Here is a 13,020-nt window from a genome sequence, read left to right on the forward strand (position 1 = left end):
CCGAGCGGCTTCGGAGGCATACCGTAAACACCTGATGCCTCCTTGAAGCCTTTAATGTTATCCACATTTTGATGGCGTTAAAAAAGCAGATAGTAGATTGTGTGAAAATGATCTGCTCAGACATTCTATTAGCCCCAGCACCGTTCAAGCGGCATGTTTGAGTTATCGAAGAGTGATAAAAGACTCGGAAACCATTACGCCCGCTGACGACGACGACTTCGACCAAGATCTTGTGCCGACAGCGATGCTGAAGACGACGACGGTGCAGACGGTTCGTTCAAACAGATTCTTCCCGGGCGCTGCTAATGATAAAGAAATTTCCGCCTTTTCTCCGTCCCACCGGTGGCTCTCAAGACGCTGTCTGTATGTGTGTGTGTGTAATGCGAGAACATACCGCCGTCACGAGAATTAGTGTCCTTTTTTGCGAGCGAGCGTATCGCTTTCCCAAGCAGCCAGCCCGTGACAATCGTGGCGACCAAACGGAAACTTCAAAACTGCGACGACACTTGAAATTTTTACAGCGCTCTCGTTGCGCGGTGACGACGACGGGACCTCGGCGGGCCCCATCAGCAGTGAGCCGCGAGTCCCTCTAGAGTTTCAGACAACCAGCGAAGGCCACCGCAGGGACTTACGTCCGCATCTCGAGTGCGCGCAGCTTCTCACTTTGCGACTCCGTTTGTGACTCTTTGCAGGCAGCCGAGCAGGCGAAACGGTACGATGGGCTGGCGGCGCAGTGCAAGAATGTCTCGCCGACGCTCGATCTCGGATACTTCGTTCGCACCCTTCCGGTGCCGCCGAACGTGCAAAGAATCCCGAGGAAGGCGTTCGCCCCGCCGCAGCCACCGAACGCGGCCACCCGCGGGGAGGACCCGGGCGCGGAAGATATGCCGGACTACGGAATGGTGAGTGTGGGCGATGCAACCGGGGGCCGGTTTTTAATTGGAATCAGGAACCCGCTGCCCACTGCCAATTATTACCAACCCGACCACGGGCTGTGCGGTGTAACTGCATTCGGTTACCCGGACCCTTCCACCCTCCGGCACAAATGTTGAATAATTTCCCGGTTTTCTCTTTCTCAGGACCCGATGGCACCCGCGTTTAAGGACGAGCTCGTCATGGACAGAGGTGCCTCCATTCAGGTGCGCCCATCGCTGGACGCACTGCGAAGGGAATCACAGGAATTGGAAATTCAAATCAAACAACTACAGGTTGGTTTTCTTGGTCCGAACCTCCCGTTACATCTGCATGAGAGAGGGAGAGACAAAATGGTTCCACATTTGGATCGTGTACTCGTGTGTGCCTCAGCTCCTATTGTTTCTTGTTGCGGGCGCGCGCGTGTTAATTTGTGTTGGCTTTCGTTAATTGTTTGCGGTCCGCGCAAACATTGTCCCGGTTCGCCGGTTTCATCTTCGTTACAGCGTTGCTCTAGGCGCCTTGAAGCTCTCTCCGTGTTGTTCGTGCCATGTTTTCGTTCGTTTCGTATCTGTGTGTGTGTGTGTGTGGTAGCATTAGACGAGCGCATCACAGTTCAATTTACCGTTTGTTTCTGTTTGATTCCCATCTTCTTCTTCTTCTGTTACCGTTTGTTGCATTCGTTCCGTAGGATTCTGTAGACGCTTTAGTTCGTACACAGCTCAGAGGCATCGACGGCCAACAGTACAGTAAAGCGAACGAGATGCAGGAGGAAATCTCGATGAAAAAATTCGACGTACGCGCCAAGCATATCCATCTCGCTGCGGTCCGCGCTCAGGTGAGAACTGTCTCTAGTTATTTACTCATAGCTACTTTACTACTTTTCTCCGGTTTCCTTTTTTACTATTTTGACGATTACTAGGCTTACCGTTGCGTAGGTTAGCGCTTTGGTCACTCGACTTGGCTTGCAGCTGACTGTTATCGTTTGTTATCGATTGATGTCGCAATTGCTTTCTATTCTTATTACATTGACGCCTTAAACGACGCCGCCTTGGTGAGCCTTAAAACCGGCCCCGACTGTTCGGAAACCGTTTCCGAAGCGTTTCAAGCGTTCCGAAGCAGAAAGCGTTCGACGCTTGGGCTGGCGACGAAAGCTCTCTCCCGGTTTGCGAAAGCTTCGGTACCGAAGGGAACCTCGGTTTCGTTGGTGAAATATTTCACTTGAAATGTTCACACCTTCTTTGATCGTTGAATTTGGACGACAAATTCCGTTTTGCTCCGCGATATTTTGTTTCTATCTTCGAAAACGGACAGACTCGCAGTTTAGCAAAATTTGAACGTTTTCAACGAAGTAAACCAACAACGGCTCAATTTGCACACTGATATGTAGAATATTAAAAACGCCATAAAATGTGTCGAAGTAAAGAAAGCTAAGGCACCAAAGACCAGGCGTCTCCATTTCTCTCTCGGCCAGTGATTGAGAAGGCGACCAGGCGTCTCCACCAAGAGGCGCCTCCACCAAGAGGCGCCTCCACCAAGAGGCGCCTCCACCAAGAGGCATTACTTGATCACGGGAAAATAAAACTTTATACTTATCGGTTCCACAGCTGATTACAACATTCACTTTGCTCACTGGTTCGGCAGCGGCAATATGTTGAGCTGCCATTTGTCTCGCACCCTTACGGCGTTCTTACACCTCATTCGAAATTCTCGCCACCTGCTCTTCGAAGGCTAGATAGGTCCCTTCTTGGGTAGCATAGGATGCTTCTTTGCTATTAGCAAATTGCCAAAAAATTGATTTCTTCCTTTGCACCTTGCACAAGAATTCTGCGTTGCTAGCTGCTAACCCTCCTTCGGTCGGTCGGCCGGCGTTTGCTGTTGCTGCTGGTCGGCTGGCTCTAACTGGCTGGCTGACTGGCTTGAAAGCTTTCGTGCGGTGTTACTGCTGGTGCTTATCAATATTGCACAACCATGAGGGTTGTTTCATTGAGAAAACCGGGCACCCTTACACACAAACCACCGACACACCGATGCACCCCGAAACACGCTGGTGGCCCAGCGGCGGCGGAATGTTGTTCAGGCTCGTGCCGTTCTCCTGCCGCCAACGCGAGTGCGCATGCCCGTGGTGCCTGTTTCGTGTCCTGTACGGACACACACACACACACACGGGCACGCGGTGGCCTCCTAGCAGAGCGCGGCTACACAGCATCGGCGTTGGTGGACAGTTCCGAGCGACCACCGAAACGCTGCTGGTGGTGTCTATCACCTGTTTTGCCTTGTGCTGGCTTGCATTTGCAACCAGGTCGCGAACCGGACACCAAGCAAGTGCTCAGTCGCCAGTCGCGCTGGTCAGCGGGCTTCCATCAGGGAACACCGAGTTCCAGCTCCAGTGGCCGTACGGTGGCCGTCCGGTTTTGCTCCCTGCCGACGACTGCTCGGTCGCGTCGCTGTGACGGTTCCCGTTTTTTGCCGCTTTGGATCGCAAACATATCGAAAGCGCCACCGACGAGTGTGATTTCGCGTCAAGTTTCGGGTGCCCCAGTGTTCACGGGCTGATGGAGTGCGTCGACGGATCCCGGCGGAACGGAGCCAAAGTTTCCTTCCAGCAGCGCGCGCTCGCAGCAGCTGGGCTCGGCCGTGCTGAGTTTTCGTGTAAAATTGGCTTCCGCTGCTAAAAGCCACTTCCGAGCGCCGTTCGCACCGTTCTGCCGTCGGGACTGTCGGGTCGTGGGGCTACTCCAGTTTACTGTCCGTGTGCCCGTGAGAGTGTCTATGTGGGTCCAGCTCGGGAGCTCGTGTTCGCGTCACTCGTTGCGCTGGAACTGTCGGTGGTGGTGTTGCTGTTTTCTGCGAGCTTCCAGCGGGCGGCCGCCAGCATTCCGAGCGCCGTGGAGTGCGGGCGTGATAACAAACAAATAACGCCGACCGACCGACCGACCGACCGACGGGAGTCGGGCATCCGTCGGGCAACCAACCGCGCGCACTCGATTCCGGTTCTTACCGGTCGGTTGACGGCGTGACGACGCTTCGCTTCACTCCGCTCCGGACGCATCTGTCAACCGGACCGCCTCTGTCAGACCAGCCTCCAGTCTGCCTTCCGTGGAACGTCGGCCAAGTCCAGCCCACAACTTGTTAAGCTTACCCCCGAAACCCCTAACCAAAACGCACAAAATAGCAACTTTACCGGTTAACGAGAGACCGAAGTAGTGTCATTGTGATATTGTTGTAAGTCGCACACGTGCGTGTGTGTGTGTGTTATCGGAAGAGCGACAGTGTGTTTGTGTGTGTGTGAGTGCGTGTGTGTGTGCGCGAGTGTGGAGGTGTATTTGTATTTATTCGACTGAGTGGGAGCCAATGGGGACCGGTTCGACCGGGTTTTTTGGAAGAAGTCAGTGGCCATGTCAGTCGTCGCGAACGTAACGGGCCCTTAAACGCTGTGTTATAGGCTATTATACATACAAGCGCCGCCGCAACTTAGATACGTACGTTCAAACTAAATATATTTAGCCCCTAAGAACGTTATTCGAAAGCAAAGGCACTTCCGTTTTGCGCTGCCAGCGCTGCAAGCATATCGCCTTTGGTCTGCTGCGTTGCGGAACCTCCAGAGAGATTCGAAAACAACTCTACCACAAACAACAACAGCAAAAAAAACGAATAAAATTGTGATATCAAACGTCAAACGTGCACAAACAACCCGAAAAACACTCGACCGAACAGTAGATTAGTGGATCCCGGACCAGTGGACCAGTCCGCCGCCGGCCACGAACGGACCGGTCCAATCGAATTGCTGGTTCGCCACCACCGTGCCACCGTTCGCAGGACGATCGCCAGAAGGGCATCGGACCACCGACGAGACCACCGATGCTGAATAAACCATCACACACGTGTGTGAAAACATGACTCTGGCGAGATAGGTCGATGGATGCGATGGTGTAATCGATCCGCACATTTGTCCCGTGACTTGGAGTGCCTGGATGCTAGCGGCGAAGTAACGGTAGTCAACCGCAACCCCGGCTACAACCCCGTCGGCACCGTAACGCTTTCTTGCTGAACGAATTCCGGAAGCCACAAAAGTCGTCCAGGAGTTCTTCAAAACAAAAAACCGAAAAAAGGACCGATAATTGGACGTGAAATCGGCCAAAAGTAACGCAAAGCTACGAGTGCGTGAGTGTAACGAAAAATCATTAACAATTTTCCCAACCTCCCGAGGGCCGAGGGGCCAACTTCTTCAGTTCTCTTCGGGCAGGGTTGTTGCTTCTGTTCAGGGGTTTGGATACATTTTCCGGTCGCAGTCGTCCGAACGCTGGGCCGGAAACAATAGAGCAGTTGGGTCCTCATTTTCTCGGTGGTACTAATCTGACCACCCGATCTTTAGTTTTTGCCCAATGAACAACAATGCAATGGCAGCAACAAGTTAGGCGAGCGACACATTTCGGAACCCAAACCCAAGGAACCCACTTCGCGTGATAATTAGACGATCAGCTCAGAACAATACCCAGACCCGAGACCCAGAAGCGACCGCCCCCCCCGAACGAAATGAGCAATGAGCAAATGCTTAAAGTTTGACGAAAGCAGTGGCCATCGCGTTGATTAGATTGCCACCGGGCAAAGGCACAGCCAACTCCGGCCAGCGACGGGTTTTTAGGCTTCCTCACCGATGGGCTTGATAACGATTCGTTGCCGTATCGTAAGTGTTCGTTCTGTCCTTTCGCCACCTTCTCACCTTGTGATCAGTCCTTCATTTCCCTTCTCGCGCCAGAGTCTCGAATCTGTCTGTGTGTAGTATTGGACATCATCATTTTTCATGTTCGGCTTGGCTCTCCTGACCCTAGCTCTGGTCTGGTCTTTGACTGGAAGATTTACCGTGAACCCGTTTTTGTTTCGTTAATTCTAGGTCCTAGTTTGCTCACGCTCTCTCTCTCTCTTGCGCTCTGGCCTCACTGCTCTCTGTTCCACTATTGTTTCCGAGTGGCGCTGTCCCGCATCTCTCTATTGCTCTATTGCTGGCTGTCTTGTGGCTACTAAATCACGCCTTGTTCTTTCTTCCCGTTATGATTGCATTACGACAAAATCGATCGCCAAACTTACACCGTCCCACACACTGTGCCTGTGTGCGCCTCACGTAATGGCACAGCAGATATAGATCGAATCGGAACTATCACCGTCGGACCGTAAATGGCCAACGGTTCGGTCTCGCCATCGGGGTACCGTGTTCGGTGCTAGCCCCATTTCTAGCACAATATTCCTTTGTCAGCACCAACGCCGGTGGTGGTCGTTGTTTTACACGCTCCTTGCTCCACTGCCTCGCCGCACACACAGTATGCGATTGCTTCACGGCCCCGGCAGCGCCTTACGAATGCGAGATGCACTTCAGCACTTGCGGATTGGTAAATTAGTTTCCATAAGTTTGACGCTTATCGCTGCCGTTTCTTCAATTTCCACTGCTCTGAACTGTTCTGCAAATGCCGTTTTGATTCGGGTTTAATCTAGCTTCCGTTTCGTCCGACAGCCCGATTCGAATCGGACCGATCTGGTGTGGCTACCAAAAAAAAAACGCTGCAACGCACCAGGCCGAGTGGCGTCTATGCTCTTGTTTTCTTCGTTTATTTCTGCATCTCCGCTTTTCACTCTGCATCGCTCTCTACCTTATTTCTTTTCCATTTGTTGTTACCTCACTTTCCAGTCCAGTCGAAAAGGAAGTGATGCACGAATTGGATCACGAAGTCTCGCCCTCGAAGTGGGAACTCGTTCCGACATGGTCGAAATCGGAAAACTGGAAAATTGACCAAAAACTAAACCTCTGCCTAGGCCAGTGCGTTCATTGTTATGCATGCAGTTAGCCATCCGTTAGTTTGTTTAGTGCTACAGTTAGATTCTCTCAAGTATCCGCTTCCACGCTACCACCACGATAAACACGATACAGCCCGGGCCTTGGCGACGTTCGAATGGTGAGGCCTTTGCCGTTGCATAACTGCTGCGCCCTCCCAGAACGGTAGGCCAGCATTCTCAATGTCGTGGAACGGCGGCTCCTTGAAGCATTCCGAAGGCGAAACGGCAAACATTTCCCTCGCCTCATTTGTTGCAACGGTCGTAATTCGCCCAAATACTCCTCAAAGTTTCACCGTTGTTTACCTGCAAACACTGGGCACAGTATCAATCGATCAATAATTTATGCAGCTTTACTGCTGCAGACCGCACACCACCGCAATCAGCGCTCCCGGCGCTGCATCCCGAGGTCAGCTTCCCGTCACCGAGAAACCTCCAGGCCGAGGTCGGCCTGGAGGGAACGGTTTCGTGGTAAAGTTTTCCATCATCCATTTTAGGTCAAACTTAATTGGAGGGCCATTTTGAAATTGAATTTGCAACTTGTGCTCTCGCGCGCTGCACGGTGGCAGCGGGCTGCTGTTGAGGCTTGCGGGCCCCCCGAGGTTGAACTATACACACCGAACTTTAGGTGGACGTATAAAGTGTAATGGAGAACACAAACTTTTGGCACATTTTGCTTCGAGTCAGTCACAGGAAGGAGGGCAATTCGAGCGCAGCAGAGCGCAACGAAAAGAAGTTTATTCTTTTCGGCAACACAGCAACTAACCTGCGGACGGTAAAACATTTGAAATGCGTGCGATTCCGACGTTATACCTTCACTAACAAATTTCTGCTCCACATCAATCAAACCATTATTTGCTGCTCGGGATCCGGTCCGTTCCGTTCGTTGCTGACGATGGATCGATTGATTGGCAAAACTTAAGACGTTGTACGGGAGGTTTTTCGTGGACCGCAGACCACTTGTGACGCCATTTTGCCAAGCTAATTTGAAAGCCCCGATGGTATGTTTTCGACATTTCGATTGATGTCTATCAGTTGCGTGGGACATACTGCAGAACGTTTGTTCGTTTTTGTTTCGTGAAGAAGTCCGCAATATCAATAGAGACTGACTCATATAAAAATTTAGTTCGGCCACATTGCTCCTTATTACAGGATTCAGATTGTGCGTTACGCGTTTCAATCGTGAGCAGCGTCACCTCAAAGGGTATTGAACATTTTTTGTATCACAGTATAGATGGCTACAAGCATCTCTGCCAAAATCGTGGCACCTCGACTCGAAATCGGGAAATATGACCTCGTAAACGAGCTTTGTTCTGTACGTATAATCACAGGACAATCTAGGAGCGACTACAACAGATTACTGTCGTGCAGAATGTACGCCTCGCTAGGCTCCGTTGGGCTGGTCATGTCATGAGAATAGCGCGGCCGACAATCTAACCCCTACAGCCTTTTAAGGCCGCCCACAAAAACAGAGGGCACAGAAAGAACTAGTCTGAAGAACAAAATCAGAAAGAAAAGCCTACTTTACGTTAATTTTTAAGGAAACTTTTCTTCCGAAGTAATTCTAAAATTGTACAAAAATTACACTAATGAAATGGAATATGTTTGAATATATCGCAAATCGCCAATCTGCACCGCAAACTCGGACGCAAAATCGGTTCCGATCAACTGTCACGTTAGACAGGATTGTCCGATGAGACACTTGCCATCCATTGCGCAGGAAAGAGATAGCGATCAATATAATTAACCATCCGGCCGGGATACTTACTCACGCGACGATGACTTTCGAGATTCCCGGACATCGAGTACCATCCAGCGTCGTACGAGGAAGCACTCAATCTTGAACGTTAGTGTCGTTTCTGGAGCATTCCTCGGTGCAGCTTATCCCTTCGCCAGCAACAGGCTTCAATCAGGGGGCGCCGGCTTAAGGGGGCTTTTGTATGTTTTAACACCTGCCCAGTGAAAACATTCGAAGCTTTCAACACAAGATATCACTCCATCCGACCGACCGGCCAGCAACCGTTCAGGGTTGCTGCGTTGCTGTCTATCGTGTGGAGGACCACGGCCCTCACCCCCGTCGGACCGTCTCCGTCCCACACACACGCTCCGGTGCCGACCGAGCGCAATTTGCGGCACGCTGAAGGCGGGCGCATTAGGAACTCATAAGTGGTCGGTTCGTTAGCAGCATAAAGGACCATGCGGCTCGGCACCGGCAACACTGGAAAAAGTCCTTTGCGGTCACGCCAACGCAAGGTCGATCTGCATTCAAACGGGTCGCTCCCGTTTACTTCCCGTTTTGCTGCTTCTGCTGCCCCGCCAAGTTTTCTCAATAGAGCCGACCTCGGCCGAGGGTGTTCCTTGCGCGGGCTGCCTTACCTTTCCCGGGGGATCTCAGGGAAACCAATAGCGGCTGTGATAAGCAAAGTCCCTTCCCACGGGTGTTGTGCATCCATCGACCCGCTACCACCACCACGACTGCCACCGAAAAAAGTGAAACCGCACGGGCGCAGTGGCAAGCAAAAATGGGAGCGCTGTGAAATTTTTTATGTTTGAGTTGGCCTATGCTCAAGCATCACCGGAGGCTGTTTATAAATGTTGACCCCGAGAAGAAAACGGAACCCAAAACCACTCAACTGGGTTGGCGATGGTTGGCAGGATTTATTGGAGCGTTCCCGCTGGAGAACATCACGCATGAGGGCTCCTCACGGGCTCACACCACACCAGACAGAGGAGTGACAGAGACCGAGAGAGAGTGAGCGAACGATGGTTCTGATGAGTCGGTGTGGAAGTGTTGGGCCGGCCCCAGGCACGATCGTCCGTGTACTGCCGGGGTGGTGCAGTGGCGCAGATCGGGCGGAGCTCTTGACCTGAATAGCGCAGTGGGCGTATGTGGTGGGTAGTTAGGCGTCGTTGGCCGCTGTGCAGCATCAACCTGCGTCGACAGACGGCATGCATCATAATCCGGCTTGCTAACTATTGCACCACCACCGATTGGATGCAATCCATTTCCGGAGCACGGCCAAGAACTACGGCCACCATTAGCAGCGGGGGTTTATTTTCTAGCTCTTCTTCCTTAGCTCTCGTAACCGTTAGTTTCTCTAGCCAATCGATAGCTGCCACCATAGTATACTTCATTTACTCTCTGTCTCTCTACTAGCCTAGCCTAGCTCAGTTGTTGTTGGAGAACTTTTCCACTTTCATTACCACTTTTGCTAGTTTAGTGTGCCGATGCCTTGTTTGCCAATTTAGCATTTTAGCTCGCGACGTTAGATCGTCGCACCGCGGCCTCTGTATCGCCGTCTCGCCTAGAAGCCTTAAGCGCTAGCCAACAACCGCAACGTAGCCGACTGCGATCGCGGATCGTTTGGCTGAGGAAGTCGCCGACGCCGAAACGATCGCCGAAACCTAGAATAGTCTGTCGTGTATTTCACTGGTTCTTTTTTTCTCTTCCTTTTTTCTCCTCTCTCTTTCTCTCTCTCTCTCTCTACTTTCTACGTTGTCTCGTTACAGAAAGAGTTGTTTTTGGGTAGAATAGATCCCGGTTCACCTCGCGGTGAACGGAAAATGTCTTCTTCTAGCTCTTCCTCAATGAAGACTAAGTGGCTAAAAGCGTTCCGTAGCCTGAAACCGGCAGGTTCGGCGAACGATAGGTAAGTGGAACCGTTCTCGCTGTAACTCTCGCTGTGTGTGCGTGTGTGTGTATTGTTTCTCGTGTTCCGTTCCCTATCGTTTCCCGGCTAACAGCTCTCAACACTTTCCCGAACCAGATTGCCGACCGACTCGACACGGCGGCTTCACGGCTTGCCATTGGCTGCCTTGTTCCCTTCATCCCATTACTTCACAACACTTTCAACTTATGTTCAACTTCTTATATCACGTCGGCAGCAATTCTAAAGTTTCAGCCGCACACACCGACACACCGACACACGGACAGTTTTTCCACCTTTTATCGCCCGCTTTAATGGTGGAACGTTTTCCATTCCAATCCTGGTGGTGCTCTCGCTTTTCTTCGGCGCGCTGACTCACCTCACCCGCTGCTGCGCTGCGCTTTTCCCAGGTTCCCGAGTGGCCCGCCGTTTGGTGGCCAACACTCGTGGCACTGTTTTCTCTATCTCACCACCCACCCACCCACCACACAGCACACAGCACATCTAACCCCATCTCGCCCAGCATCTGTCCAGCGCTGGCTGGCTCGTGTTCATTACCCGGGAACCATCCATTAGGGAGAGGCCCATTTTAGGGCCCCCAACAGCGCTCCCAAACGCCGTCGGTGCCGTCGAGAATGCGACTGTTTGCAGGGCAGGGCAGAGCACAGGGCACATCATCACGGTGGGCTTTCATCACACAGATGATAACGTAAAAGGCGGTGCTCAGCGCGGCGCCACTCTATTTCTTGGCGCTACAAAGTTGCGCCCGGTGATCCTTGAGGATCTGTGTCAACTTGGCGCACGGTGGCACCATCGCAACCTCTCGCACTCGTGTGCTCGGCCGGTGAATTAACTGTTGTCTGTGCTGGCTTTTGATCGTGCTCCGGGCTCCCCCCTTTCTGGGGGGTCGTCCTTCTTTTTACTTCGAAGATGTTTCGCTCACAAACATCGAAGCGTGAAGGCTCTCAACCGTTTCAATTTTCATCACTATTGTTTCGCATAAATTGCATGTTTACTTTGCCCTTAACACAACCGGCATCTCGGGCATCCTGTCATTATGCAAAATTAAGCTGTAATTTGAGCACGTGCGCTGTGAGCCGCCCAAAGCTGGTGGATGACGTGCTGCCTGCCGCGCCTTTTAGTAGAGGCCACCAAAACATCAGTGTTTTAGGATTTACTTACTTACTTACAGGTCCTGTGTCCGCCGTCTTATCGGCGCGACAATAGGGATGAAGTTAAATTTCTCCACTGCTGACGGTTACCCGCTATCGCCTTTACCTGGCGCCAGGAAAGGTTTCCGTCAGCAGCCCGGATGTCGTCGGCCAGGCTTCGCCGCCAAGAGCCTCTGGGCCTGCCCCTCCTCCGTTGCCCTTGCGGGTTCCAGTCCAGTACCTCCCTACAGATCTCGTTTGCTCCTCTTCGCAGGGTATGTCCGATCCACCTCCACCTGCGCTCCCGGATTTCAATCTCAATCAGTCGCTGCTGGGATGTTTAGTGTTTTAGGATCGTCATAAAAAAATACACCAACTATAGCCTACGCACCACAGTCGCATTCATCGACCGCGATATGTTTCGAAGGCCATCGCCGGAAGACGGAGGCCACATCACTGGGCGCAGCATACTATCCCGCAGCGGGACAATTGTAGTACTTTCCGTTACATATAAGCTGATGATAACCTCTGCCACTGATAATAAATTCATTCGTTTGATTTTCTTACTGCCTTCCACTTACTTTTACCAAACCAATCTCGGTAACCACCCAATTAGTACCAAATCCAATCAAATGTACCACGCAGTGTCAACGGTTTTGACTATGAGGTAACAAACAATTATTCGGATATCTTTACAACCCAATATCAACATATCGTACTATGTATTCCGTTTGCTGTTGTAGTGCGTGCTCAACATATTACTCCTTATCAGCATATTTACTCTGGCCCCCTTTTGACTTATAGACTTGTTTTGTTTTTTTTATTGTTTACCAATGTCCGAACCGTAGCTGCACCTGTCTATATATACTACTACTACTACTACTACTACTACTACTACTACTGCTACTACTATATACTTATAATCATAAAATAGAGCTCCCGTTTGCATTGAGCGTATAGTTCCAGCCAGTGTAACCATTGGTTGTCCATCGTTTTTTTTTTCTTGTAAACGACGATGCTCCTAGTCAGGCGAAATAGAGTATGGCCCTTAGGCAACGTTAGGGCGTAGAGCTCGTGGTAGAGGTTTCTTTTTTTCGTGAAATTAAGAACCGATTTCCAGCGGATACTAGAACACACCGGGAGCCACCGAACCGTGCGACGAGCCCTGTTTCTTGTGTTTTCTTAAGTTTTGTGCTTCGCCTTGAACAAAAGCTTTAAATTTGTGTTGCGTGCTGTTTAACTATCGGTTTCTCCACTCGACCATACATTGGAATTTACGCTAAATCTAACTATGCTTCATCGAGCATACATGTGCATTATCGTTTGCTGAACAAAACGCTTCACGATTCGTCATTCACATCCCGATAACGATAAGTATTACACACACTTCTTTGGTTAATCTTTAACTGTACAAAGTTATCATACCGTCACCTTATCGACACCGTTTGAGAGCAAAAGTGTGCGAAAACCCCGAATGGCTAGTT

The 13,020-nt window shown here is 51.1% G+C and overlaps 1 protein-coding gene across 3 annotated transcripts in view; it reads left to right on the forward strand.

Annotated features, from left to right (window-relative positions):
* LOC128267575 (uncharacterized) overlaps positions 1–13,020 on the forward strand; it is a 48,396-nt gene that overhangs the window by 27,057 nt on the left and 8,319 nt on the right. For 2 of the 3 annotated variants that reach the window (XM_053004443.1, XM_053004444.1), the window contains exons 8-11: positions 693–902; positions 1,080–1,208; positions 1,604–1,750; positions 10,249–10,388. In XM_053004443.1, the coding sequence (XP_052860403.1) occupies positions 693–902; positions 1,080–1,208; positions 1,604–1,750; positions 10,249–10,388 (626 nt within the window). Of the gene's footprint in view, positions 1–692; positions 903–1,079; positions 1,209–1,603; positions 1,751–10,248; positions 10,389–11,810; positions 12,036–13,020 lie in introns of those variants that run through there. The other variant, XM_053004445.1, reaches the window with a different exon arrangement.

The sequence above is a fragment of the Anopheles cruzii genome, chromosome 2 (assembly GCF_943734635.1).
Source record: "Anopheles cruzii chromosome 2, idAnoCruzAS_RS32_06, whole genome shotgun sequence".
Taxonomy (NCBI): Eukaryota; Metazoa; Arthropoda; class Insecta; order Diptera; family Culicidae; genus Anopheles; species Anopheles cruzii.